The sequence below is a fragment of the Diceros bicornis genome, chromosome 5, assembly GCF_020826845.1.
Source record: "Diceros bicornis minor isolate mBicDic1 chromosome 5, mDicBic1.mat.cur, whole genome shotgun sequence".
NCBI classification, from domain to species: domain Eukaryota; kingdom Metazoa; phylum Chordata; class Mammalia; order Perissodactyla; family Rhinocerotidae; genus Diceros; species Diceros bicornis.
In genome coordinates this window covers 40,354,198-40,381,911 of record NC_080744.1, presented here as the reverse complement: position 1 = coordinate 40,381,911, position 27,714 = coordinate 40,354,198, and the positions used below count along the sequence as shown (strand labels likewise).

The window sequence follows — 27,714 nt, the reverse complement described above, 5'->3', positions numbered from 1 at the left end:
ACCGCTAAGCCACGGGGCTGGCCCTGTTTTATATTTTTAGAAATTGTCCACCCTGCATTTTTAGTGTTTTTTTTTCCTTTTTAATTTGTCTTTTGTCTTCAAGGAAGAGGCCACCACTCAACATCTGAACAAAATGCTAAGTTTATTGCTCTCTATGCAAGGGATTGCTGTGAAACTTAGAGTTCAGGGATTGGTGAAGTGAGAGTGTTTAGGAAGAGGTTGAACTTATGTTATGCAAATATGGTCATGGAGTGTGGCTGTTGACTTTCTGAAGTGCGGTCACTCATTTGAAGCTATCATTGATAGACTGGGATGAGTTTAAAGCCGGTTGTGATGATTACTTGTTGCTTTGGTCCTTTCTTGAATTTGGAATATAAGAATTTTTTTTCTCATATGTAAAATAAAATCACAACTATATCATAAGATACATTCATAGAAGTCTGACTTCCATCATTACTCCATCCTATATTCTCCTTTCTTTTGAGCAAAGATTGGCAAACAAGTGTCTCCAGCCCAAACTTGGCCACCCACCTCTTTCTGTAAATAAAGTTTTGTTGGAACACAGCCATACTCATTTGTTTACATTGCTGTATATGGCTTCTTTTGTGCTACAATGGCAGAGCTGAGTAGCTATGACAGATTATATAGCTTGCAAAGACTGAAATATTTACTATCTGGCCCTTTACAGTAAAAATTTAGTGACTTCTGCTATAGAGAATTGTTTTCATCACTTTTCAGCCTATCTTTCCTTTTTTTAATTTTTCTTTTCTTTTTTTTTTGGTGAGGAAGATTAGCCCTGAGTTAAAATCTGTTGCCAATCTTCCTCTTTTTGCTTGAGGAAGATTGTCCCTGAGCTAACGTCTGTGCCAGCCTTCCTCTGTTTTGTATGTGGGTTGCCGCCACAGCATGGCTTGTTGAGTGGTGTGTAGGTCTGCACCTGGGATCCAAACCCGTGAATCCCAGGCCACTGAAGCGGAGTGCACGAACTTAACCAGTATGCCACCGGGCCAGCCTTTTCTTTTTCTTTTTTAAAAATAAAAGCAAGTACGTTAATATACTTAACATTTACCTTCCTTTTACACAAAAGATAGCATACTGTAGACACTTTACTGAATCTTGCTTGGTTTCATTTAACAATATATCCTAAGGAAAAAAAAGAAAAAAAACCCCAGTATATCCTGAAAATCACTCTGTATCAGTGTGTATCCTATTCCTGGACTAGTACTCCATTATAAGAACCATTTTTATATTCAACCAATCCTCTATTGATGGACTGTTAGTTTTTTTCCTAGTCTTTTGTGATTATAAATAATGTTATAGTGAAAAGCCTTGTGAAGAAGTCATTTCACATATTTTCGCTATTGCACCTTTGGGATAGATTTCTTGAAGTGGAATTGCTGGATTAGAGTTTAAGTTTGTGTTATATTATTATGCTGAATATTATTAGATTCCTCTCTATGGGGCCTATACCATTTTTTTTTTTACTGTGGTAAAGAACACAACATAATTTTTACTATCTTAATCATTTTTAAGTGTATAGTTCAGTGGTGTTAAGTATATTCACATTGTTTTGAAACAGATTTCCAGAACTTTTTATTCTTGCAAAATTGAAATTCTACACCCATTAAACAACAACTCCCCTTTTCCTCCTCCCCTCCCACCCCTAGTAACCACCATTCTACTTTCTGTTTCCATGATTTTGACTACTGTAGATATCTAATATAAGTGGAATCATGAGAGTGTTTGTCCTTTTGTGACTGGCTTATTTCACTCAGCATAATGTTCTCAAAATTTGTCTGTGTTGTAGCGTGTGTGAATGGATTGACATGTGACAGGATGTGAATGTGACAGGGTTTCCTTCTTTTTTTAAGGCTGAATAATATTCCATTGTATATATACTACATTTTCTTTATCCGTTCATCTATTCTTTATCCATTCATCTGTTGATGGACTTTTGGGTTAATTTCACCTTTTGGCTATTGTGAATAATGCTGCTGTGAATTTGAGCGTACAAATATCTGTTTGTGTCCTTGCTTTCAATTTTTTGGGATATATACCCAGAAATGGAATTGCTGAATCATATGGGAATTATCTGTTTAATTTTTTGAGGAACCACCATACTGTTTCGCATAGTGGCTTCACTGTTTTATGTTCTCACTAACAGTATACAAAGGTTCCAATTTCTCCACATCCTTGTCAACACTTGTTATTTTCTGTTTTTTTTCTTTTTGATAGTAGCCATTCTAATGGGTATGAGGTGATTTCTCAATGTGTTTGTGTGTGTGTGTGTGTGTGTGTGTGTGTGTGTGTGTGTGAGAGGAAGATTGGCTCTGAGCTAACATCTGTTGCCAATCTTCCTCTTTTTGCTGAGGAAGATTAGCCCTGAGCTAACATCTGTGCTGATCTCCCTCTATTTTGTATGTAGGACACTACCGCACATGGCTTGATGAGCTGTGCATAGGCCTGTGTCTGAGATTTGAACCTGCAAACCCCGGGCTCCCGAAACAGAGCACGCAAACTTAATGACTGTGCCACCAGGCCAGCCCCCTCTCATGTGGTTTTGATTTGCATTTCTCTAACCATTAAAGATGTAGAGCATCTTTTCATATGCTTGTTGGCTATTTGTGTATCTTCTTTGGAGAAATATTTCTCGAGGTCCTTTGCCCGTTTTGTGAGTTATTTGATTTTTTTGTTGTTGAATTGTTCTTTGTATGTTCTGGGTATTAATGCCTTATCAGATACGTAGTTTGCAGTTATTTTCTCTCATGGCTGTCTTTGATGTACAAAATTTTAAAAATCTTGAAGAAGTCCAATTTTTATCTATTTTTCTTTGGTTTCTTGTGCTTTAGGTGTCGTATCTAAGAAATTATTGCTTAATCCAAGGTCATGGAGATTTATGCCTTTGTTTTCTTTTAAGAGTTTTTTGGTTTTAGCTTTTACATTTTTTGATCCATTTTGAATTAATTTTTGTATATGACATTAGGTAGAAGTAAAAATTCATTTTTTTGCATGAATATGTAGTTTTCCCTGCACTATTTGTTAGAAAGAGCTATAGATCTTTTTTAAACTATGCATATTTTGTTTTTTACTTTTAACATAGAATATTGCAACATACACAGAAATAAATAGTATAATAGATTCTCATTTACCCATTTTACAGTTATAAAAATTATATAAAAGTTCTGTCATTCTTATGTCATCTAATCCTCCACCCCCAACACAATAAATTCTTTTCCCCTTAGAGTGCTTTAAGGCAAATCCAAGACCTTTTATCACTTTGTACATTGGTAGTTTATATATCTCTGACAGAGAAAGACTTTTTAAACATAACCATACCACTATTATTACACTCTACAAAATTACCAGTTATTCCTTAATATTATATCATACCTAGTACATGTTCAATTTTCTCTGATTGCTAGTTGTAGCCTTAGGTTGATATATATCTTGTTTCTTGTAATGTGTAGTGTAAGCTCTTTTATTTTCCATGCCATTTATTTGTTGGAGAAACTGGATCATTTTGTCCTTTAGGATCTCCAGCATCATGGATTTAGTTCATTGTATCCTCGTGTTGACATTTTTTTTTAATTTTATTTTTTTGTTTTTTTATTTTATTGCGGTTTGGTTTGTAACCTTGTATAAATCTCAGGTGTACATCATTATACTTCTATTTCTGCATAGATTACATCATGTTCACCACCCAAATACTAATTACAATCCATCACCACGCACGTGTGCCTAATCATCCCTTTCACCCTCCTCCCTCCCCACTTCCACTCTGGTAACCACCAATCCAGTCTCTGTCTCTATGTGTTTTTTTGTTGTTGTTCTTATCTTCTACTTACGAGTGAGATCATATGGTATTTGACCTTCTCCCTCTGACTTATTTTGCTTAGCATAATACCCTCAGTGTCCATCCATGTTGTCACAAATGGCTGGATTTCATCCTTTCTTGTGGCTGAGTAGTATTCCATTGTATATATGTACCACATCTTCTTTTATTATTATTATTATTATTATTATTATTATTATTATTATTATTGGTGAGGAATATCACCCCTGAGCTAACTTCCAATGCCAATCTTCCTCTTTTTTTTTTTTTTTTTTTTTTGCTGAGGAAGACTGGCCCTGGGCTAACATCTGTACCCATCTTCCTCTACTTTATATGGGACACTGCCACAGCATGGCTTGACAAGTGGTGTGTCAGTGCATGCCTAGGATCCGAACCCACGAACCCCAGGCCACTGAAGCGGAGCGCGCGCACTTAACTGCTGTACCGCCAGGCTGGCCCCTACTGCGTCTTCTTTATCCATCTGTCCCTTGATGGGCACTTAGGTTGCTGCCAAGTCTTGGCTTGGAATAATGCTGCAATGAACACAGGGGTGCATGTATCTTTACGCATTCGTGTTTTCATATTCTTTGGATAAATACCCAGCAGTGGAATAGCTGGGTCGTGTAGTAGTTCTATCCTTAATTTTTTGAGGAATTGTGTTGACATTTAACATGTGCCTTTATTCTCCTTATTTTTGTAAACTGATAATTAAATCTAGAAGCTTGATTAGATTTAGGTTTTTTGGGGTTTTTTTTTTTTTTTTTAAGGCAAGAGACTTCATACGTGGTACTGAGAAAATTTTGTGGCATCATATCAGGAAGCACTTATGTTTTATTGTCCTGCCTTTTAGTGTTGTTAAGATTGATCAATGAGTTCAACTTGATCCTTCCATATTAAAGTTCCCCATCCACCTTTTACCTTACGGTTTTAGCAGTCATGGATGGTTGTTGCCTAGATTCATTATTTAACCAAGGAATGGAAAATGGTGATTTTCTTTTTTTTTTTTTAGGTGGCGTTTATTTATTTGTTTTTTTAAAATTTTTTGTTTATTGCAGTAACATTGGTTTATAACATTGTATAAATTTCAGATGTACATCATTATACTTCTATTTCTGCATAGATTACATCCTGTTTACCACCCAAATACTAATTACAACCCATCACCACACACATATGCCAAATTATCCCTTTCGCCCTCCTCCCTCCCACCTTCCCCTCTGGTAACCACCAGTCCAATCTCTATCTCTATGTGTTTGTTTATTGTTGTTATTATCTACTACTTAGTGAAGGAAATCATACGGTATTTGATCTTCTCCCTCTGACTTATTTCGCTTAGCATAATACCCTCAATGTCCATCCATGTTGTCACAAATGGCTGGATTTCATCTTTTCTTATGGCTGAGTAGTATTCCATTGTATATATATACCACATCTTCTTTATCCATTCGTCCCTTGATGGGCACTTACGTTCTGTAATTTCTTCTGCATTTATTAGCTGTGATTATTCTCTAAGGAAACAGCTGTCCTCATCATCTCTTTGGTTTCCCAGAAATACCGTTCACATCAGAAAGGCAAGATAAATGCTTGATTCTTACTACTTATGTGCCAGTTTCCAGAATAATGAGTTATACTCTAGCAACCTCCAAAATTGACCGATGAGGAATTTTTTTTTCTTTTTTGAGTATCATTATGAACTCATGGGTGTTTATATTTTTGATGTTTTTCAGTCATTGCAGTCACCATTCTCATATATTCTGAAATTGTTCTGTCTTTGGCAGATAAGAATCCTTTCAGTTGTTTCTGATTTCCTTTTGACTTGCCTGTAGTAGTATTGTTAATGTTTTTGCTTTCAGATTTGACAAGATGTCCCAAGTTCATTGTGTACAATTTCCTGGGCCAGACCTGGAATAAGTCATTTTTCCGAGGAGCCCTGATTTCTTTTAGTGGGAAATGATGTTTAGAGACCGTAATCTGGAGGCAGGGGTGCTCACTGCTACTGGGTTATCATTGCTTTTAGACCTTTTCAGGCCAATCCTCGTGCCAAATCTTCTACTGTAATTTCTGGATTGTCTGATACTTGTTATATAGTTGATTCCTAAGGGCATTTCCTGGGAACAATATTCTTTGAGTTCTGTGTGTTCATAACTGTTTGTTTCTTTTAGCCTTGAAGGTTAGTTTGACTGGATAAAACATCCTTGGCTCACATTTTATTTCCTTGGGAATTTAAAGATATAATTCTGTTGTCTCCTGGTATAAGCTTGTCTTTTGTCGGTCTAATTTTGTTTCCCTTATAAGTAATTTGGACTTTCTGCACAGATGCCCAATGAATTTTATTTCCATTTAAAATCCAGTAGTTTTTACTAGACTGTGTCTTGGTGTTGACCACCTGAGTTGTTTTCCCTGGTATGTAGTATACCATTTCAACATGCAGATTTAGCCTTTTTTTAATTCCCAGAAAATTTTCTTGAATTATAGTGGCTAGTATTTGTTCTATTTCCTAGATTTGGTTTTCTTTTTGGGGGCCTTCTATAATATATATTTTGTATTTACTTTGCCTCTTACTTATTACTTTTAATTTTTAATTTTCTTTTTAATTTTTTTTTCATTTTCTCCTTTCTTTTTTCTCTCTTATTTGTGTGGTATCTTCTCCTATGTCTCTTCTGGTTGAGTCTTCACTTGTTTTTCTTTCATTTCTGATTCGGCTCAGATTTCTTTTTATGTCTTACTGTTATCCAACTCTTTCATTTAAGAGCTTCTTAAATTATAATTTATGTTGTTTCAAAGCTTCTTTTTCTTACTTTCCTTTAGTTCTGTAATATTAGGTTACAGTTTTTCTCCTTCAGGCCGTATTTTTTTGCTGTATCTACATTTTCTACAGGTGTGCTGTTCATCTTATTATTATCCTCTTTTTCTTGCAATATCATTGTAATCTAAGATTGGCCCTGGGCTAACATCCGTGCCCATCTTCCTCTACTTTATATGGGATGCCACCACAGCACGGCTTGATAAGTGGTGCATATGCCTGCACACAGGATCCGAACCTGCAAACCCTAGGCCACCGAAGCAGAGCCCATGAACTTAACCACTACGCTGCTGTGCCGGCCCCAATAAGTACTTTTAAAATATGTACTGGGGGCCGGCTCCGTGGCTTAGCGGTTGGGTGTGCGCGCTCCGCTGCTGGCGGCCCGGGTTCAGATCCCGGGCGCGCATCGACGCACCGCTCCTCTGGCCATGCTGAGGCCGCATCCCACATACAGCAACTAGAAGGCTGTGCAACTATGACATACAACTATCTACTGGTGTTTTGGGGGAAAAAATAAATAAAAATTTATAAAATATGTACTAAACAGATTTTGGAACTGAGTTTGTGGGGTTTTTTCCCACCTTTCCAACAAAGCAGCCTGATTAATGTATAGGATTAATAGTGCTACTTGGTGCTGGAATGTTTGTGTTGATTAGTTAACCCAGATATGCTGTTGCTGTTTCTTTTGTTTTAGGTTAAATGGAAACCACTCTTGAGAGCTGGATGCCTGTGTAGCTGTTCGACCACATCAGTGAATTGCAATGAGTGGAGGAGGAGAGCAGCCAGATATCCTCAGTGTTGGAATCCTGGTCAAAGAAAGATGGAAAGTGGTGAGTATACAGAGTGTGTGTGTGTGTGTGTGTGTGTGTGTACATGTGGGGGGATAATTTTTGATATCTTGATAAAAATAGAATTTTATTAGGAAATGCATGTATTGTTTATATGCCTAAAGCAGCTGTTTTCAGTTATTTTCTTATGATTGTTCTGTTTATACCCTAATTCTTTTTTTTCCCCTATATTTTCATAATTTCCTCACAACTGGATGTTCCTTTCCAGTACATACACACCCACCCACAAAGGACCATCTTTCTTTTTTTTTTTTTTTTTTTGTGAGGAAGATCAGCCCTGAGCTAACATCTGTGCCAATCCTCCTCTTTTTGCTGAGGAAGACCGGCTCTGAGCTAACATCCATTGCCAATACTCCTCCTTTTTTTTTTTTTTTCCCCTAAAGCCCTAGTAGATAGTTGTATGTCATAGTTGCACATCCTTCTAGTTGCTGTGTGGGACGTGGCCTCAGCATGGCCAGAGAAGCGGCGCGTCAGTGCATGCCCGGGATCTGAACCCGGGTCGCCAGTAGCGGAGCCCGCGCACTTAACCGCTAAGCCACGGAGCCGGCCCTATGCCCTAATTCTTATTCTTGCTTCATATAGTAGTAAATTTTCCTAACCTCTGATAGCTAATATTGAGTAAGGTAAATACAAGTGTACTTAGGAAAAGAAGAAGTAAAAAAATATATATACAGTAAGATGAACTGCTTTCTTTTTTATTTTGTTACTTTTTATTTAGGGAAATTGTGAATATACATAAAAATAGCAAGACATATAATGAACCTCCATGTACTCATGCCCTAGCTTAAAGAGTTATCAATTTATGGTCAATCTTGTTTCATCTCTTTAACCTCTCTCCCAGAATATTTTGAAACAGACTTTTTACCTTAGCATTTCTTCTGTACATACTTCAGTATGTATCTCTAAAAGATAAAGACTTCTTTTTAAAAACGTAATCATGATATCATTATTGCACCTAAAAAAGTAATAATTTCTTAATATCAAGTATCTTTGTAGCTTTCACATTTCCCTTATTGTTTTGTAAATTATTTTTAATAGTTTGAGTCAAATCCAAATAAAATCTGGATATTGCAGTTGATTGACATCACTTAAGGTTTTCCTTTTCATCTCTCTCTTTTTCCTTACTATTTTTTTTTTTTTGTGAGGAAGATCAGCCCTGAGCTAACATCCATGCTAACCTGCTCTTTTTACTGAGGAAGACCAGCTCTGAGCTAACATCTATTGCCAATCCTCCTCCTTTTTTTTCCCCAAAGCCCCAGTAGATAGTTGTATCATAGTTGCACATCCTTCTAGTTGCTGTATGTGGGATGCGGCCTCAGCATGGCTGGAGAAGCGGTGCGTCGGTGCGCGCCTGGGATCCGAACCCGGGCTGCCAGTAGCGGAGCATGCACACTTAACTGCTAAGCCACGGGCTGGCCCTCCTTACAATTTATTTATTGAAGAAACTAGGTCATTTGCCTGTAGAATTTCCCATGGTTTAGATTTTTCTGATTGTTTCTATGTGATGTTAACGTGTTTCTCTGCCTCACGTATTTTATGTAAATTATTAGTTATATATAGAGGCTTGGTTAGATCTGAGTTTAGGTTTGTTTATTGAGATGGGGCATTTTTTTCTTAAAGGATACTGTGAACTTTCAAAGGGAGACACATAGTATCTTCATCATTGCTGAGGTCTGTTAATTCATTAGGGGTTATAGATTGGTGATATTCTATCATTCCTTCATTTATTAGTTGAAGTACATTTATAAGAAATTTCTCATCAACTATTTGATTATTCTGAGATACAATTTGATTAGGAAAAACAGGATAAATGCTTGATTCTTTTTCTTTTTTTTTTTGTTCTGAGGAAGATTTGCCCTGAGGTAATCTGTTGCCAGTCTTCGTCCATTTTGTATGTGGACCACTGCCACAGCATGGCCATTAACTAGTGATATAGGTCTGCGCTCAGGAACCGAACCTGGGCTGCCGAAGCAGAGTGTGCTGAACTTAACCACTAGGCCACTGGGGCTGGCCCTTGATTCTTTTTCTTAATTTACCAGTTTTCAAAATAATGAATTGGTTCCCTAGCATTTTCTGAAAGTGACCAAGAAGATTTTTTAAATATAATTAAGAATTTATGGATTTAAACATATTTAGTGTGTTTCAGTCCATTGTAGTTATTATCCTTACTGGTGCTCAAATTGTCTCATTTGACTAAGGAGACACCCTTCAAGTTGTCTCCTGAGTCCTTTTCGCATGATTCTAATAGTCTTTTGATGGTTTCCTTACCCTAGACTTGGAATCTGCTGTCTCTCCTCCTCTTAAAGGAGCTATTGTTGTTTTGAATAGATTTAAATACTTTTTATTGCTACCCAGTCTTTGTTATTTTTTTTTGTGAGGAGATCAGCCCTGTGCTAACATCTGCCAATCCTTCTCTTTTTTCGCTGAGGAAGACTGGCCCTGGGCTAACATCTGTGCCCATCTTCCTCCACTTTATATGGGACGCCGCCACAGCATGGCCTGCCAAGCAGTGTGTTGGTGCGCGCCCGACATCTGAACCGGCGAAGCCCAGGCTGCCGCAGCGGAGCGTGCGCACTTAACTGCTTGCGCCACCAGGCCGGCCCCTACCTAGTCTTTTTTTAACCAAAGTTTTGTTTCATTAGCAGGTTTAGCAAAGCTGTTTTAGTGGTTTCCTTAATCTATAACAGATTGGAAAAAGAAGATTCTTCCTTTAGAAATAAAAATTTTATTTCTGTGTTACAGTGTTTTACTGATTAGGCAAATCAGTAGGCTTTGAAAATTTACTTAAGTAAATATAAGAAAAGAACTATGGAATCATCATGGACTGCTGCAGGGAGATTCCAACAACTGGTAATCTTTTATGTACGTCAGGCATGAGTGTTGCTTTGATGAGAACTTTGTATTAAGTGCTGTGATAAAGGTTGGCTGTTCTCTAGTAGATATATCAAAAGGTGATAAATGAAGCTATGCCTGTCTAGTTGCTCTGTCTTGCTAAGTAGAGGTAATACGTGTGTGGAGCATGTCCCCCAAATTTGGGAGGCATAGTGGCATTTTTAGTAAGAAATCATAGGCTCATTGTTTTTTGTGTGTGTGTGTGTGTGTGTGAGGTAGATCAGCCCTGAGCTAACATCCGTGCTAATCCTCCTCTTTTTGCTGAGGAAGACCGGCTCTGAGCTAACATCTATTGCCAATCCTCCTCCTTTTTTTCTTCCCCAAAGCCCCAGTAGATAGTTGTTATGTCATAGTTGCACATCCTTCTAGTTGCTGAATGTGGGACACGGCCTCAGCATGGCCGGAGAAGCAGTGCGTTGGTGCGCGCCCAGGATCTGAACCCGGGCCGCCAGTAGCGGAGCGCACGCACTTAACTACTAAGCCACGAGGTCGGCCCATAGGCTCATTGTTAAGGATGGTACTTTGGTTATCTATTGTTATCTAACAAACTAAGAGGAAAACTTAAGAGGCTTAAAATAGTCATTTATTTTGCTCACAATTTGTGGATTAGAAATTTGGGAAGAGTGCCTCTGGGTGGTTTGCTTCTTAGCCATGTGGCACTAGCAGGTTTGATTAGGTTGGAGGATCCACTTCCAAATGGCTTGTTTGGTGCTTTGGGGGTCCTTATTTCCCTCACCGCCCCCAAGCTGGTGGCTCATTTTCTAGGACCTCTCCACAGAGCTATGGCTTCTGGGAATTGTCACACTTTTTACATGGTGGCTTGCTCTTGAGAGACAGGAAACAAGCTACAAGGCTGGGTAAGGGCTATGCTCAGAACTGGTGCAGTGTTACTTTGCCATGTTTTGTTGGTTAAAGCAGTCACAAGATCCATCCAGATTTAAGGGGGTGTGGAAATGGACTCTACCTCTTGATGGGGGAGTGGCAAGGTCACACTGAAGAAGAACAAAAAGGATGGGCAATATTGTTGTGGCCATCTTTGGAAAATCCAATCTGCCCCAGGCATTACCTCTGTTCTTTCCCTAATCTGCATACTCCCATCATACTAAACTGCCTCTGTACCTTGTAAACGTTGATGTCGTCTTGGGGCTTTGTCAAGCTCAATAAAAAAAATTAATGCTCTACTGTTGTTCAAATGACAGTGTAGGAATAAACCAAGGAGCAAAATCATTTACTTCAGCCTAGATTTTTTGTTCCGTCATTTGGTAAGGTTTTTTTGAGAGGTAAAACGTGAAGCCACCTCTCATCACAGTCTGTAATTAGAAAGATATCCCTTTGGTACTGTTTATGAGTCTTTTAAGTTACACGAGGCTTTGTTTAGTGGACAAAATATAAAGAATTGTAAATACCACTTAGGGCCCAACAAAGAGCAAATTTGTTTAACTGAAATTAACTTTTGGAACTTTTTTTTTTTAGTACTTGTTTTTTTTCTTTTTGCAGGAGGAGATTTGCCCTGAGCTAACATCCGTTGCCAATCTTCCTCTTTTTTTTTCCCCTCCTCCCCAAAGCCCCAGTACACGGTTGTATATCCTAGTTATAAGTCCTTCTAGTTCTTCTATGTGAGCCACAGCCACAGCGTGGCAGCTGACAGACAGGTGGTGTGGTTCTGCAACTGGGAAACGAACCCAGGCCACCAAAGCGATGAGAGCATTGAACTTGAACCACTAGGCCATCAGGGCTGGCTCTGAAACTTTTTTTTTTTAATCCCAAACTCATACCAGAGTTCCTCATGGTATTTCTTCCCATCACCAAACCAGAATAAAGAGGGATTATGGCTCATATGTACAAAGCAATGAATAGTTATTTAGTAATATTTATTATAGTTACCACTTTGCCAAATGCTATGGGCAAAACAAAAAGTAGAAGGAGTGGCCTTCTCTTTGAAGAAGCTTGATTTCACTGTAGGGGGCTAGGACATTGATAATGGAAAGTTAAACAACGTAAGAGTTAGAAAGCAGTATAGTGTGTTAATACAAATGATATCTGAGGTATTTAGCCTAGTAAAATGATTAATCGTTTAAGCAAATAATCTCTATAGAAATTCAGAATATAAAGAAATCAGTCTAGATGCAGTAATAGTACAGACCCAGTGGAGAAAGAAGTAGGGCTTGAGGTAAGGCCTCTGGACAGGTTAGGATTTAGGACCCTGTGCCTCCAGTGATGACTTCCTACATTATATCACATCCTAGATATTTGATAATGTGGTAAGGAGAAGACCTAGTTTCAGGAAATGGAAGAAGACTAATTTCATGCTGTATCTAGCTTGAAGTATATCACCCATCCCCCTCCCACCCCAGTTTCTCACAGCTTTACAGGTCCAGTTGTCACTGGCTCTTCAGAACTTTCTTAAAATACTCAGACAAAGATCCTGATATTCCCTAGTTAGGCTAACACATTTTATCAGGAAGAATAAATTGTGTGATGAAAGTGGTTAAGTTGATTAGAGTTGACTCTTATTTGAGCATATATATAGAGAGAGAGTGAGCGTATGTATACACTGAACTCTGAGATAGTTTAGAATAGGATCTTTCTGCCTGTTCTGTGGAGCCTATTCAGTGCTTCAGGAGGGTAAATGGTGCTGAGAGGGCTGGGCTCTGGCTGCCCCACTCCTACCCTCAGCCTCCCCATATACATATCTCAACCAGGTTCCAGATAAGATTTCAATTGGCAAAAATATTTTATGGTTTAAAAAGTCTTCAAATGATTGCCTTAGAATTAAAACAACAAATCTGGTTGTTGAGGGGCATTTATGGGAAGTGAAGCTTTCAGATACTGTGTTTTTTGTGACAGTTCTGATACTGGCTGTAGACCAAATTTTAAATTGTTTTTGGCTGAAATAATTTCATTACTTTTTCTAGACAAACCTGTGGGAAAGATTTTGATGTTATTTCTAGATATTTGCTTTCTTCTTGGCATATGCATAGTTAATTTAACAATGTTGAGATCTTTTATTATAAATAGGGATAATAAAATTATATATTATTTTCTAAATATAAGAGGTGAATTGGTTTCCTATTAGAATCTTCTATTAATTTTGTGTGTGTGTGTTCTTATTTTATTTCCCATGCAGTTGAGGAAGATTGGGGGTGGGGGCTTTGGAGAAATTTACGATGCCTTGGACATGCTTACCAGGGAAAATGTTGCATTGAAGGTGGAATCAGCTCAACAACCAAAACAAGTTCTGAAAATGGAGGTTGCCGTATTGAAAAAACTACAAGGTAAGCTGTTTTGTATGATATGCCAAACAATTTATAATTTATCGTTATCTTTTTAAACCTCAATTACATTCTCTAACTATTAATTGAATATTCTGGTGTCAGCTTGGTATAAACATGCTGAACATTTTTCTCTTAGAAATTTTATCACTAGCTAGTAGTAGTAGAAATATTGATTGCTTAGAATAATTGGACTTTGGGAATTCCTTTTTATGGTGAATAAGGATGAGAGAGAGTGAGTTACCTGAAACATTCTGCTTTACAAAGTGTTTTCATAAGTCTGTTATGGTAAAATTTGCCTTTTTTTAAACAACCAAATATAGATACCTTTGAGTTATTTCTACTCATGTCTTTGGATATTAATCATGCTTTAATCACATTAAGGAAGCTGCCTTCAAATCACACTGCAGGATGAATTAAAAATAATATTTGTTATGTGTTTATTTCATTAACTTCAATTTCATAGAATAATTCTTTCTGGCCCTGTAGTCGTTTTTGAGGTTTTTTGTACTATTCGGGTCCCTATTTTTTTACTACAAGGATAAATAATTTTTTTCTGACATCAATCCAGTGATGTAAAACCCTGAATACATTGCTAGTTTTATTATATTTATAGTTTCACTTTAATGAAATAATTTGATATTACTGATATTTAAATGTTTTATCTGAATCAAATAGGGATGATTAGCACATTGAATGATCTTGTTAAGCTCTAGAAGGTTTGATATTGTTATGGGACATTCATTAGTATGTAAAGAAATTAGTACTAACATATAGAGCAAAGGAAGTTGCTATAATTGGTGGAAATAACTGTAGGTGGTAGAAAGAGCAAGGACAAAATGCTATGTAGCCTAGGACCCTCAAATTCACGACTGTGTAGTCTCTAGGGTGAATGTGCTCTCTTTCTGAGTCCCTGATATTTGGAATTCTAGTAAATTAGTTTCTGTTAAGTTAATGAAATGTGTATTATGTATTCTGGCAACATCTATTCTTTGAATCATTGCCCTTCGCCTTAAGCTTTCTAATTCTCCAAGTTTCTCTACCAGTTGGTTCATTTGATTAGTGATGCTAATAAAATTATGGATCTGTTTAATAGTTATTTTTAGCTTAGCTTTCCTGAAACATGGAAAATCAGGAAGACAGTGGATAGATCAGCACCCATTGTCACTACTAGAAAAAATGGATAATTGGAGAAGGAAGAATAGGGAAAAAGATGATGGTGTCTTTTTCTTACCTTTTCTCCTTTCTCCCTATTTGTTTCGAGCTGTTCTCAGCTCAGTGACATAGAGGCCACAAACAGGTGCAGCTGGAGCTAACCTCTTCCTGGGTTGTGCAGATCCCAGGAGATCTGTGTTACTCTCAGCCAAGCCCCTAAAGGGTATGTGAACATGAGCTTGGCCTGGACAGTGCCGCTTCACCTGTCTTGCTCCTACTTGGCCCTGAGGAGATGCATCCAGGTGAGGCAGGATACAGCTCTGTAGTCTTTTCGGTAGGTTCTCCTGCCTGTTTTGGCCATGGTTTTCTCAGGATTCTATGTGGTAAAGCTTGAAGATCAGTTTAGTACGTTTTAATGGATGAATTGGAGACCCTTGGATGCTAAGTCTCTCCTTTCCTTCTATCTATTTTACCTTTCATACTATTGCCTAAAATGTTTTTCCTACCTGCCTATAACCATATGACATCCTATTCCTCAGAACCCTTCACTTTCCAAAAATAATTAGGTTTTTTTCTTCTGATCTGTATTTCAATGAGGCAGCCCTTGACTCTCTTTTCTTGGCTTCCTAACTTATGCCTTCTGCACGCTTATGCCTCACAACTTCTTTTTGTTGAGGGTGCTTTGGAATCTGCACCCTTTTGGGAACGTTTTTATGGGGCTGAACTGCTCTTGCCTTCCTGTTGGCATAATGACTTCTTACTCAGTGACCCCAATAAAAAGGCTAATAAGTAGGTAAGGAAAAGGTATATAACCAGAGGCTAACCCTTTATAGGATTGGTTGGTTTTAAGTTGATGTTCAATTTTTTTGTGTGTGTGTGTGAGGAAGATCAGCCCTGAGCTAACATCCATGCCATTCTTCCTCTTTTTACAGAGGAAGACTGGCCCTGAGCTAACATCCGTGCCCATCTTCCTCCACTTTATGTGGGATGCTGCCACAACATGGCCTGACGAGCGGTGCATCACTGTGTGCCTGGGATCCGAACCCGGGCTGCCAGCAGTGGAGCGCGTGCATTTAACTGCTACGCCACAGGGGCCAGCCCTGATGTTCAATTTTTATAGCTGGTATAAGGATTTGTTTCCTTTTTTTTTTTGTGAGGAAGGTAGCCCTGTGCTAACATCTGCCAATCCTCCGCTTTTTGTTTTTTGTATTTTTTTTTGCTAAGGAAGACTGGCCCTGGGCTAACATCCATGCCCATCTTCCTCCACTTTATATGGGACGCTGCCACAGCATGGCTTGCCAAGCGGTGCGTCAGTGTGCACCCAAGATCCAAACCGGTGAACCCCAGGCCACCGCAGTGGAGCACGCGCACTTAACCGCTTGTACAACTGGACCAGCCCCAGGATTTGTTTCTTTACAAGATAGAAAGATACTTTATGATGAATCTAGCCTGAACTCTAGATTTTGTTCCTTTTAATAAATCATTTCCCCTTTTCAAAATCCCATAATATCTTTTCCTGGATTCTCTCAGTTCTCAATTTTCTCTCAGTCTTTCCTGTGCTTAACAACCCTAGATTTCCTCAGATCATGCATAACTCTCATTGCTAGTATGTTCCTTTCTCATTGGTCCTCAAGTGTGAAGGCCTTAGGATTTTACCCCATCTTTTCTTCTGAATGACCTTCCCCATGCTACTACATCAGATTGCTCTCTTTTGAAAGCTCTCTGAACTATTCTGGATGTATCCTACAATTCTTTATTGAATCAAGCTAGACTCCTGAATTGTACTTGGTTTTTACAAATGTGTTTGGATGTTTTAATCACTTCTGAACTAAACCATCTGTCTATAGGCCTGTTAGGTAGTACTTCTCCTACGCTTCAGTTATTGTTCTTTAAAGTATCCTTAGTAAATAGAACCATAAACCTTATTAAGCTTTTCCTTTTATTAACATCATTGTTCAGAGATACATCTGAGATCTCAGAGATATAACCATTTATTTGTGTTTTTTCATTTTCTTCATTTGTGACTATACTGTCTTCAAACCTTTGTTTTTCAGTTTGCTTGCTTTGAAACTCTGTGCAAAGGGGATAATTGCCTCCCTAGTCTGTTAGATTCTTTTTTCTCTCTTTTCTCCCATCTTAAATAAATGTTTTATAGTGACATCCTACCTATCTTCACTTATCCATTTTCATGATCTCTTGAGCTGTATGTTACCACACCACTCTTTTTTTTCTTTTTAATAAATACAGTTTTATTTGCAGCGCTGGTATAAGAGGAAAAAATTACTGCTCACTAGTAATTCTGCAGTACCTCAGGAACCTACCATCAATACTTTTTAGAAAGTTAGATTTTCATTCCAATCTTAACAAAATTTGATACATGTCTAGAATCCTACGGTGAGATAGGCAAATCTTAAATTTGCTTTTTCCCCTAGTTTCTTATTATGAAAAATTTCAAATATACACAGAAATAGAATTATATCATGAGCACTCATGTACCCAATACTCAGCTTTAGTAAGTAGCAGCATTTGGCCAATCTTGTTGCATCTGTATTCTGCTCCTTCAGCATTTTTTCCCACCTTGCTGGAGTATTTGGAAAGAAATCTTAGACATCCTATCATCTGTAAGTACTTCAGTATGTATATGTGTCTTTACCTAATAAATAAGGGCTCCTTTTTTTTTTTCTTTCTTTTTTTTTTTTTTGTGAGCAAGATTAGCCCTGAGCTAACATCTATTGCCACCCCTCCTCTTTTGCTGAGGAAGATTGGCTGTGGGCTAACATCCATGCCAGTCTTCCTCTATGTTACTTGGGACACCGCCACAGCATGGCTTTGATAAATGGTGTGTAGGTCTGTGCCCGGGATCCTAACCTGTGAACCCCGGGCTGCCGAAGCAGAGTGCATGAACTTAACCACTATGCCACCGGACCGGCCCTGGGGCTCCTTTTTTTTTTAAATTAAAATATACTTTATTTCATAGGGTCATGAATTACCAGTCAGATAGGGACTTTGTGGGGTTTAGGTCGGGGGTGTTTGGAGGTATATCAAAATTTAACAGACGTTATTTTGCTTATGAGAGCTTTGTTGATGATTGGTATTTTGTGAATCCCTTAAATTGTGCCTATTAGAACATAGGAAATCATAGCTGCTTATCCCTCACCAAAAAAAACCCCAAAAAGAATGGTATGAGAACATATTAGAGGTAGTTTATGTTAAAACATTAGGAAAATTTGGGGGATCTGTATCGTTGAAAACATGAAATAATAAGGCAGTGGAAACTCCTCAGGTGACCAGTTTTTTTTTTTTTTTTTTTTGTGCGGAAGATCAGCCCTGAGCTAACATTCATGCTAATCCTCCTCTTTTTGCTGAGGAAGACTGGCTCTGAGCTAACATCTATTGCCAATCCTCCTCCTTTTTTGCCCCAAAGCCCTAGTAGATAGTTGTATGTCATAGTTGCACATCCTTCTAGTTGCTGTATATGGGACGTGGCCTCAGCATGGCCGGAGAAGCGGTGTGTCAGTGCGCGCCCGGGATCTGAACCTGGGCCGCCAGTAGCGGAGCGCGCGCACTTAACCGCTGAGCCATGGGACCGGCCCCCATCAGGTGACCAGTTTTAAGAAGAGATTGGAGAACCTCATTAAAGAGGAAGCCTGTGTTCCAGTTTTTCTTTTTTTAATTAATAGATTTTACTTTTTAGAACCATTTTGGGTTTACAGAAAAATTGAGCAGAAAGCACAGAGTTCCCAAATACTCTCTCCCCACTTACAGTTTCCCGTTATTAACATCTTGTATTAATGTGGTACATTTGTTAAAATTGACAAGCCAATATTGATACATTATTATTAACTAAAGTCTATAATTTACATTACGGGGATTCCTTTTTTAATAACATAAACACAATAGTCTTAAACACCTAACAAAATTAAGTTATTTCTAAATACCTTCTAAAATCTAGCCAGTGTTTAATTTCTCCCATTGTCTCAAAAATACCCTTTTACAGTTGACTTGTTCAAATCAAGATTCACATTCATAGTAGACACATTGCATATGGTTGACGTATCTCTTAAGTCTCTCATAATCTATGTGAGTTCCCCCTCCCCTAACTTTTTTTTTTAACCTTGCCATTTATTTGTTGAAGAAATGAAGTTTGTAACAAAGTTTGATAAAATAGTCCAAATTCTGGATTTGGCTGATTGCATCCTTGTGGTGTCTTTTAACATGTTCCTCTATCCTCTGTGTTTCCTGTGAACTGGTAGTTAGATCTAGAGGTTTGATGACATCCATCTTATTCTTGTTATTTTTGGCAAGAGTACATTATTTAGATCCATTGTTTCCATAGGGGTTGCAAAATGGTGATTTTTCTTATTATTTTATTCCTTCCAAATTTCTAAACTGGAATTATTCTACAAAGTAGAACTTTATTTCATCAGCTGTTTGTTTCCCCTACAATATAATTACTGCAAGAAGGACAAGATGAAGGCTTGATTCTTCTTCCCGTTCATTTACCAATTTTCAGAATAAGGAGTTATGCCTTTATGTGACCAGTGAGTTGTTTTTTGTTTTGAGTATCACTGTGAACTCATGGATTTTTATATATTACTTCAACCCATTGTAGTCATTATTCTTTTGGTGCTCAAATTTTCACATTTGGCTAGTGGAAGCCCTTTCAGGTTGGCTGCTGTGTCTTGATGTAGCTCCAGCGTTCTTTGATGTCATCCTTGCTTTCTGGCACAGCACGAGTTTCGGGCTTTCCTTGAACTTTCCCTGTGCCATACTTAGAATCAGGAATCCTGTTTCTCCAAGAAGCCCTGTTTCCTTGTATTGGGAAACAGTTGAGATCACAATATGGGCACTAGGGCACTAATTGCTATTGGGCCAACACACCTATCTCAGTAAGTTTTTTTTTTTTGTGAGGAAGATCAGCCCTGAGCTAACATCCATGCTAATCCTCCTTTTTTTACTGAGGAAGACCGGCTCTGAGCTAACATCTATTGCCAATCCTCCTCCTTCTTTTTCCCCCCCCAAAGCCCCAGTAGACAGTTGTACGTCATAGTTGCACGTCTTTCTAGTTGCTGTATGTGGGACACGGCCTCAGCATGGCCGGAGAAGCAGTACCTTGGTGTGCGCCCGGGATCCGAACCCGGGCCGCCAGTAGCGGAGTGTGGGCACTTAACCGCTAAGCCACAGGGCCGGCCCACCCCTCAGTAAGTTTTAATAAGTACTAAATTTTGCCTGGTTTATTCTTACATGCACTTTTCAATTTGTTTACATTATTTTATTTTTAAAAATATATTTGTGTTTCTTTTTTAAATTGTAAGCCTCTTAAAGGGCAGGAATTATGTACATTTAAACTTGACATTTGTGCTTAACGGCAAAATGAGAGCACAAAGTAGCTTTGTATTAGGTGATAGCATACTTTTGTAAATGGAGATGTGGGAGAATAGGATAACTCTTCTATTTCTGGTTATTTTTTTCATCAACTTCATTTTTTCTTTTTTTGTAAGAAAAAGAAATATTGAAGTTCTGGAATAATTTGTTAAAGAGTACTATAAATACTAATTGATAAAAGTCACCTTTGGATGACTAGAAGTTAGATTCTTAAAACCATATTACATAGAGGTTCATCTCTTTGTTGTTATAAAAGACAGTTACTTGGTGCTTCCAGAAAATGATTTTTATTCGGTTTAGCAGTTTTTATCTTTGCATATAGGTGGGTCTAATATTTTGGGACTTGAAAATATTGTCAAATTACTATAATTTATACTTAGTATATCTTTTCATCAAAGGAAGTGTTCCTAGGATCTTTAAAAGTTTATATTTTGTATACTTGCTTCCAATTTTTATAGAAATATATACCTAAGCATAAAAGTAGTTTTTCTTTAAAAATAGGCTGTAGGGACCAGCCCGGTGGCGTAGTGGTTAAGTGCGCGCACGTAGTGGTTCCGTGGCCCAGGGTTCACAGGTTCGGATGCCGGCGTGCACCGACGCACTGCTCGTCAAGCCATGCTGGGGCAGCGTCCCATATAAAGTAGAGGAAGATGGCCACGGATGTTAGCCCAGGGCCAATCTTCTTTGGCAAAAAGAGGAGGGTTAGCATTGGAAGTTAGCTCAGGGCTGATCTTCCTCACAAAGAAAAAAAATATATGTATGCTGTAGATTGGATTTCTCACTAATACTTATGTGTTCCCTCCATAATGTGTTCGATCTAAAGGATTTGTTGTACTTAAAAATCACTAGTTAAATCAATCAATGACTAAAAAGTTGTCCGGCCTTTCTGTCCCATTTTAGCTCTTACCTCATGTTGTGAATGATCAGCATCTCTTATCTCTTGTGCCCTTTTAAAGTACCAACTTGAGTAAAACTGAGGTTTTTCTCTTTATATATTACCTTGGATGAGAAAGTAATTAATTAAAAGCTTATTTAATTATTTAAAAAGTTTTTCTCCGCTAGATCGTCTAAAAGCAGGTGAAGATCGTATTAACATCAAGAAATAAAAGAGTAGATGCCATTGTTTGATAACCCAATAATTTTATTATTCTCATTTGAAATAGTTGATAGTTAAATTGTCTTGCTGGCTATAAATGCAGGGAAAAACTATGTTTTTCCTTATAGCCCATAAAGAAGAAGTGATTTTGACTTCCAGGGACTTTTTTTTGTGTGTGTGTGAGAAAGATCAGCCCTGAGCTAACGTCCGATGCCATTCCTCTTCTTTTTGCCGAGGAAGATAGCCCCTGGGCTAACATCCGTGCCCATCTTCCTCTACTTTATATGGGACGTCGCCACAGCATGGCTTGATGAGCGGTGCGTGGGTGCACACCGGGATCCGAACCTGCGAACCCTGGGCCGCTCAAGCGATCGCGCGCACTTCACCACTGTTCCACTGGGCCAGCCCCCAGGGACTTTTTTTTTTAACCCTGAAATATTGGTTCTAGATTTTATTTTTGCCTTGGAGACTGCAGAGCGCAAGCTGAGAGTTGGGAAGAAGGGTTACTATTACAGAAGAGCACCTGCATCTCTTCTGCCTTCCTTGCTTGAAGTCGCCAGCTACTGCTGCAAAGTATGACTACTCCCTTTCCTCAGTCATGAGAACATAAGAGATATGTAATTTCTGGATTAGACCACTGATCTATCCAGTATAGAAGAGTGTCTATGAAAGTTACTCCAAAGTTGCTTGCCCTCAATAAGGTTCATCTGTTCCATCAAAGGGTTTTAGAAAATCTCTGATAACTCCTTTTGCTGGGGAGCCTAGTGGTTGAACTCTGGGACCTAAAAGGTAAAGGATAAACCATTACCCCTCATTATATCCTTTAACCTTTTATAAACCGGTCATCTTCCCTTTCATTTCTTTCAACCTGTGCATTTTTCCCCCTAAAGTAATTTTGCTTGCCCTGGTGAAGGTTCATCTGTTCCATCAGAGAGTCAGGAGATCTCTGAGAACTTTATCTGTTCGTTTTTACATTTCTCTTCTTAGAAGATTTAACATTATCTGCCGGCTTGGGGATTTGTCTGTTCATTACTCTGTTTGGGTTTAAAAAAACGACGTATAGGAAATAGACTAGGTGTAGATTATTTTAAGGAGCAGAGATCCATTTCCTTGAAAGAGAATGTTAAGTATATATGTGTGTCTTTGTATACACGTACACACATATTTATATGTGCTTTATATGTGCAAAGAAAATCTGGAATCATACAGAACTCAGGAAGCCATTGGGAATGGTTATGTTTGGGTATTGGAATTAGAGGGACCAGGAAAGGAGAGGATCTTTTACTTTTTTCGTTTATACCCTTCGGTGCTTAGGAAATTGAAAAGAATAATGGAAACATTTCTTTTATAGTAAAAATGTAATATGATTATAAATATCTTCAAAATCCATTAATCTTCAAAATCTGTCTTCATCTTTTCTTTTAATTTCTGAATGCTTAAAAATACATGGTAAATTAGTGCAATGTAATGTAATTAAAAAACTTCTGTGTTGTGAACTTATTTTATAAATGGTTGGTTGGTAATATCTTATTTTTGGGGAGATCTATAGCAGTGTTTGAGTGCTTACTGAGTGTTAGGCTCGTTCTTGCTTGTCTTGTTTTATTATCTTATATCTAGTTTATTATCTTATATCTAGTTCATATGTAAAAGTTCATCTTTTTTATAACCCCTTAATGGTGTAAATGTTCACGGTAAAAAAATTGAAAAATCAAACAGAAGAGTAAAGTGAAAAGTAAAAGTTTCCTTTCTCTTAGCACCTCACTCTCCTCCAAAGTTAACCACTGTTACTGATGTCTTGTGTTTTTTTCCAGAAGTATTCAATACATATTATAATCTATCTATCCACACACATATATATGTAATCATGTGATACATATATTATGTATATAATCATATAGAATCATAACCATATATAAAATTATATACTTGGGTATATGTAGATATATAAGTGGATATATAACCATGATCATATATGATATAAATAATGATGTGATTATGTGTGTGTGTGTATAAAATCTCCCTCCCTTACATCCCCCAACAACGTGTGAAATCATACTGTGTATATGTACTGTTCTGCAACTTAATGAGACGCCTTAGACTGAGACAGTAAGACTCATTTTCTATGCACCTTTATGTTCTGCAGCAGGAGTGATCCTTCACTTGTACCGATTAGATCACGTCCCTCCCCAACCTTTGCTAAAACACTTCAGGGCCTTCCTTGTCTCAGGTAAAGTCCACCCACCTTAGCATGGCATACAAGACCTTGAATTGAGTCCTGCCTGCTTTTCTAGCCTCTTTCCTTGCCACTGTTGGGCTTACACTCAGAGTGTTGGTCATCCTGAACTTTTTTCAGTTTCTTAAAACAGTTTATGACCTCTCATCTGCAATCTGCTTCCTCTGTCACATACTTTGGATAACTCTTACTTTTCTTTTTTTCATCTTTTAAAAAATTTGTAACAGTCCTAGTATGGATAAAAATCTGCAGTTAAAATAAGATTTAAAGAAATAGAGCAAAGTATAATTAAGAACTTCACTTTTTTCCCCTAAGCATATAATATCCAAAGTATATGTGCTTAAAAAAAATATGATCCTACTAGCCTTATTTGTTCCCTTTTCCTCGATAAGGTTATTACAGGGTTTAGTTAGTCTTAGTTTTTAATTTCTTATACTCAAAGTTATAGAAATAATTTAAATAATCAATCAGTTCTACAAAGTTTGTTATGAAAAACGGTAGTCCAGATTCTGGGTCCAGATAAGATGGAGTAAGCACACTTCACCTGTTTCTCCCACTGAATGCAGCTATAAAACCTGGACAGAATGCTTGGAATGGCTATTTGAGGACTCTGAAAAGTAAATAGTAGAAGGAAGATTGGGGAAGAAGACCAGAATTCAAAGTACCACTGAACCGGCGGTGAGTTTGCCATTTTTTTTTCTTCCAGTGTACACCAGGCTGAACTTAATGTGTCCTGAAACTTGGAATTGAGCATTATTAACATGGACAGAAAAAGCTCCAGGAGAAGCCCTCTAGTTCTGACTCAAGGAGCTGGAAGGGAGTCTCTTTTTTCTTCTTTTTTCCTTTTCTTCATTCTCTTGCACCCCAGGCCTCAAGCAATCCTTGGCAGTGTCTATAGTGGCCTCAATGGGGGCTGTCAGGAGCCCAAATCTCAGAGGGAGGAGAACCTTCCTCTTAGATTGGAGGAGCTGTGGTCTCAAGAGATTGGGGCAAATCTCATTGCTTTTCTTTTCCCTCTGCTCTTCTGTTGGTTGGCCCTGATGTGGGCACAGTCATGGGAAGTACACAGCAGAATGTGGTTAATGAAGCCCCAACTTTCTGCTGGAAGGCTGGAAAATGGGAGCCCCAGGGAACTGAAAGATTGCAAGAGAATGAGGAGCTTGGGAAACTGACCACTTAAAGTTGCTCATGGACTGCTGAGGTGACTTCCAAGTCTGCGTGTGTGAGTCTGATCCTAAACAGCATACATAAACATTGAGGACTGAATTATGGGATAGACCACCTCCCAAGCCCCAGGCTGGACACCGCGTGGGACAGTTACGGAATACATTCAATATAACTGCAAAGGCTTTGCAAATTGAATTGAAATTGGAAATACAACCCACAGAAGGCTGATCAGAACTTGACGTGTGAACCCAACTGGGTCAGTAACTGGCTAAAGCAAAAACACCAACATTCTCAGTGGGACTTAAATAAGACCCAGAGTCTCATAACATAATATTCAAAATGTCCAGAATACAATCTCAAATTACTCAGCTTAAAAAGAAAAATCCACACTCACATGGGAAAAAAACAAAAAAAATATGCCAATGCCAAGATCACACAGATGTTAAAATTATCTCAGAAAGACTCTTAAAGTTAGCTATTATGACCATGTTCCAGGAATGAGTGGGAATATAGAAAGTCTCAGCAAAGAAATAGAAGATATAAAGAAGAACTAAACAGAAATTTTAGAACTGAGAAATACAATAATGGAAATGAAAAACTCACTGGATGGGCTCAGTAGCTGAGTGGACATGACAGATGAGTCAGTAAACTTGAAAATAGATCAATAGAAATGCTCTAATTTGAAGAACACAGAAAAAAGGTTAAAAAATAAATAAACAGCCCCAGGGACCTGAGACTGTCATAAAGTCTAACATTTGTGTCATCAGTGACCCAGAATGAGAAGAGAGTGACTTTGGTGCAGCAAAAATATTTGAAGAAATAATGGTATACAGATTGGAAAGGAAGAGAGACGACTGTCCCTATTTGCAGATGGCATGTTTGTCTATGTAGAAAATCCCAAGGAATCCACAAAACAATTCCTAGAATAAATGAGTTTAGCAAGTGATTCAAGATTCAACCCCCAAAAAGCAATCAGATTTCTATATGCTAGTGATAAACGATTGAAAACTGAATTAAAAAAAATTTATAATAGCTCCCCCCAAATGAAATACTTACGTATGAATGTAACAAAATATGTATAAAATCTCTATCCTGAAAACTATATAACCCTGATTTAAAAATATCAAGATTTAAGTAAATGGAGACATATATTGTATTCATGAATTGGAGGATTCGCTATGTAAAGATGTTGATTCTCCCCAAATTGATCTATAGATTTAATGCAGTACCAATAAAAATCCCAACAGCACTGTTTGTAGTTATAGAGAAACTGATTCTAAAATTTCTGTAGAAAAGCAAAGGACCTGGAATAGCCAGAACAATTTTGAAAAAGAAAAATGTTGGAAAAATCAAACTGCATGATTTAAAACTTAGTACAAAGCTATCATAATCAAGACTGTGGTACTGGCAAAAGGATAGACATATAGATCAATGAAATATAATAGAGAGTCCAGAAATAGACCCACACAAATATGGCCAATAATTTTTTTACAAGGTTGCAAAGTGGAAAAAGAATAATCTTTTCAATAAATGGTGTTGGAACAATTGGACATCCACATACAAAAATAATGAACCTCAGCCTAAACTACACACATTATACAAAAATGAACTTAGAATGTACCACACATCTAAATGTGAAATATAAAGCAAGATAGCTTTTAGAAGAAAACATAGGAGAAAAATCTTTGTGCCAGGGTATAGGCAAGAAGTTCTTTTTCATGACACTAAAAGCGTGATTCATGAAAGAAGAAATTGATGAATTGAACTTCATCAAATTAAAAACTTGGCTTTCAAAAGATGCTCTTAAGAGAATGAAAAGGCAGATTATAGACTGTGAGAAAATATTTATAAATCACATACCTGCAAAGGACTTATATTCAGAATATGTGAAGAACTCTGAAAACTCAACAGTTAAGAAAACAATCCAATTAAAAGTGTTTTAATAGGCTTTGACAAAGAGGACATAGAGTGGCAAATCAGCTCATGAAAAGATGTTTAACATAACTAGTCATTAGGGGACTGCAAATTAAAACCATGGTGAGTTACCACTGCACATCCATTGGAATGGCTTAAATTAAAACTGTTGACAATACCAAGCACTGACGAAGATGTGGAGCAACTGGAACTCGCACACATTGCTTGTGGGGGTTTGCAAAATGATACAGCTCCTCTGGAAAACAATTAAACATATACTTACCATATGTTAAATATGGATTTACTGTGTGACCCAGCAATCCCACTCCTAGGCATTTAGCCAAGAGAAATGTATGTTCATACAAAAGCATGTACATGAATATTTATATCAGCTTTATTCTTAATTGCCAAAAATATGTCCTTTAAAGAGTGAATTGATAAATCAACTGTGTATATCCATACAATACAATACTATTCAGCAATAAAAAAGAATAAACTACTGATAACACAAAACAACTCTTAATTTCTTCTTCTTAGGGAAATCTTTTTAGGAACCTCCTAGTCTGCTTCAGTCAGGCCTGGTTATTTTCTATGTTCACAACTGTCATCCTTGGATCACCCCTTAGTGTCTTCCTGGGGATTCCCATTACTTCTGTTTTATATTGTATGCCTTGTTGAATCTCTTTCTCTTTTTCGTTTATTCTCATTTTAGTGAAGCACCCCTCTACTAGCTTACTGAGTAAAGGGTGCATGGGAGGTATATTTTTGAGAGCTCTCTTGCGTATCTGAAAGTTTTTTTTTAATTAATTAATTTATTTATTTTAGTGTGTGTGTGGAAGATCAGCCCTGAGCTAACATCCATGCCAATTCGCCTCTTTTTGCTGAGAAAGACTGGCCTTGAGCCAACATCCATGCCCATCTTCCTCCACTTTGTATAGGATGCCGCCACAGCATGGCCCGATAAGCGGTGTGTCGGTGCGCACCTGGGATCCAAACCTGGGTCGCCAGCAGCAGAGTGTGAGCACTTAACGGCTACGCCACGGGGCCGGCCCTGAAAGTGTTTTTGTCCTACCCTGATGTTTAAATGAAAAACTGACTGGGTATAGAATTCTGGATT

At 37.8% G+C, this 27,714-nt stretch overlaps 1 protein-coding gene across 6 annotated transcripts in view; it reads left to right on the top strand.

The window, feature by feature from the left end:
* TTBK2 (tau tubulin kinase 2) overlaps positions 1-27,714 on the top strand; it is a 127,967-nt gene that overhangs the window by 27,613 nt on the left and 72,640 nt on the right. For 3 of the 6 annotated variants that reach the window (XM_058541375.1, XM_058541374.1, XM_058541373.1), the window contains exons 2-3: positions 7,330-7,465; positions 13,503-13,650. In XM_058541375.1, the coding sequence (XP_058397358.1) occupies positions 7,397-7,465; positions 13,503-13,650 (217 nt within the window). In that variant the 5' untranslated portion in view covers positions 7,330-7,396. Of the gene's footprint in view, positions 1-7,329; positions 7,466-13,502; positions 13,651-24,082; positions 24,195-27,714 lie in introns of those variants that run through there. The other 3 variants (XM_058541377.1, XM_058541376.1, XM_058541378.1) reach the window with 3 other exon arrangements.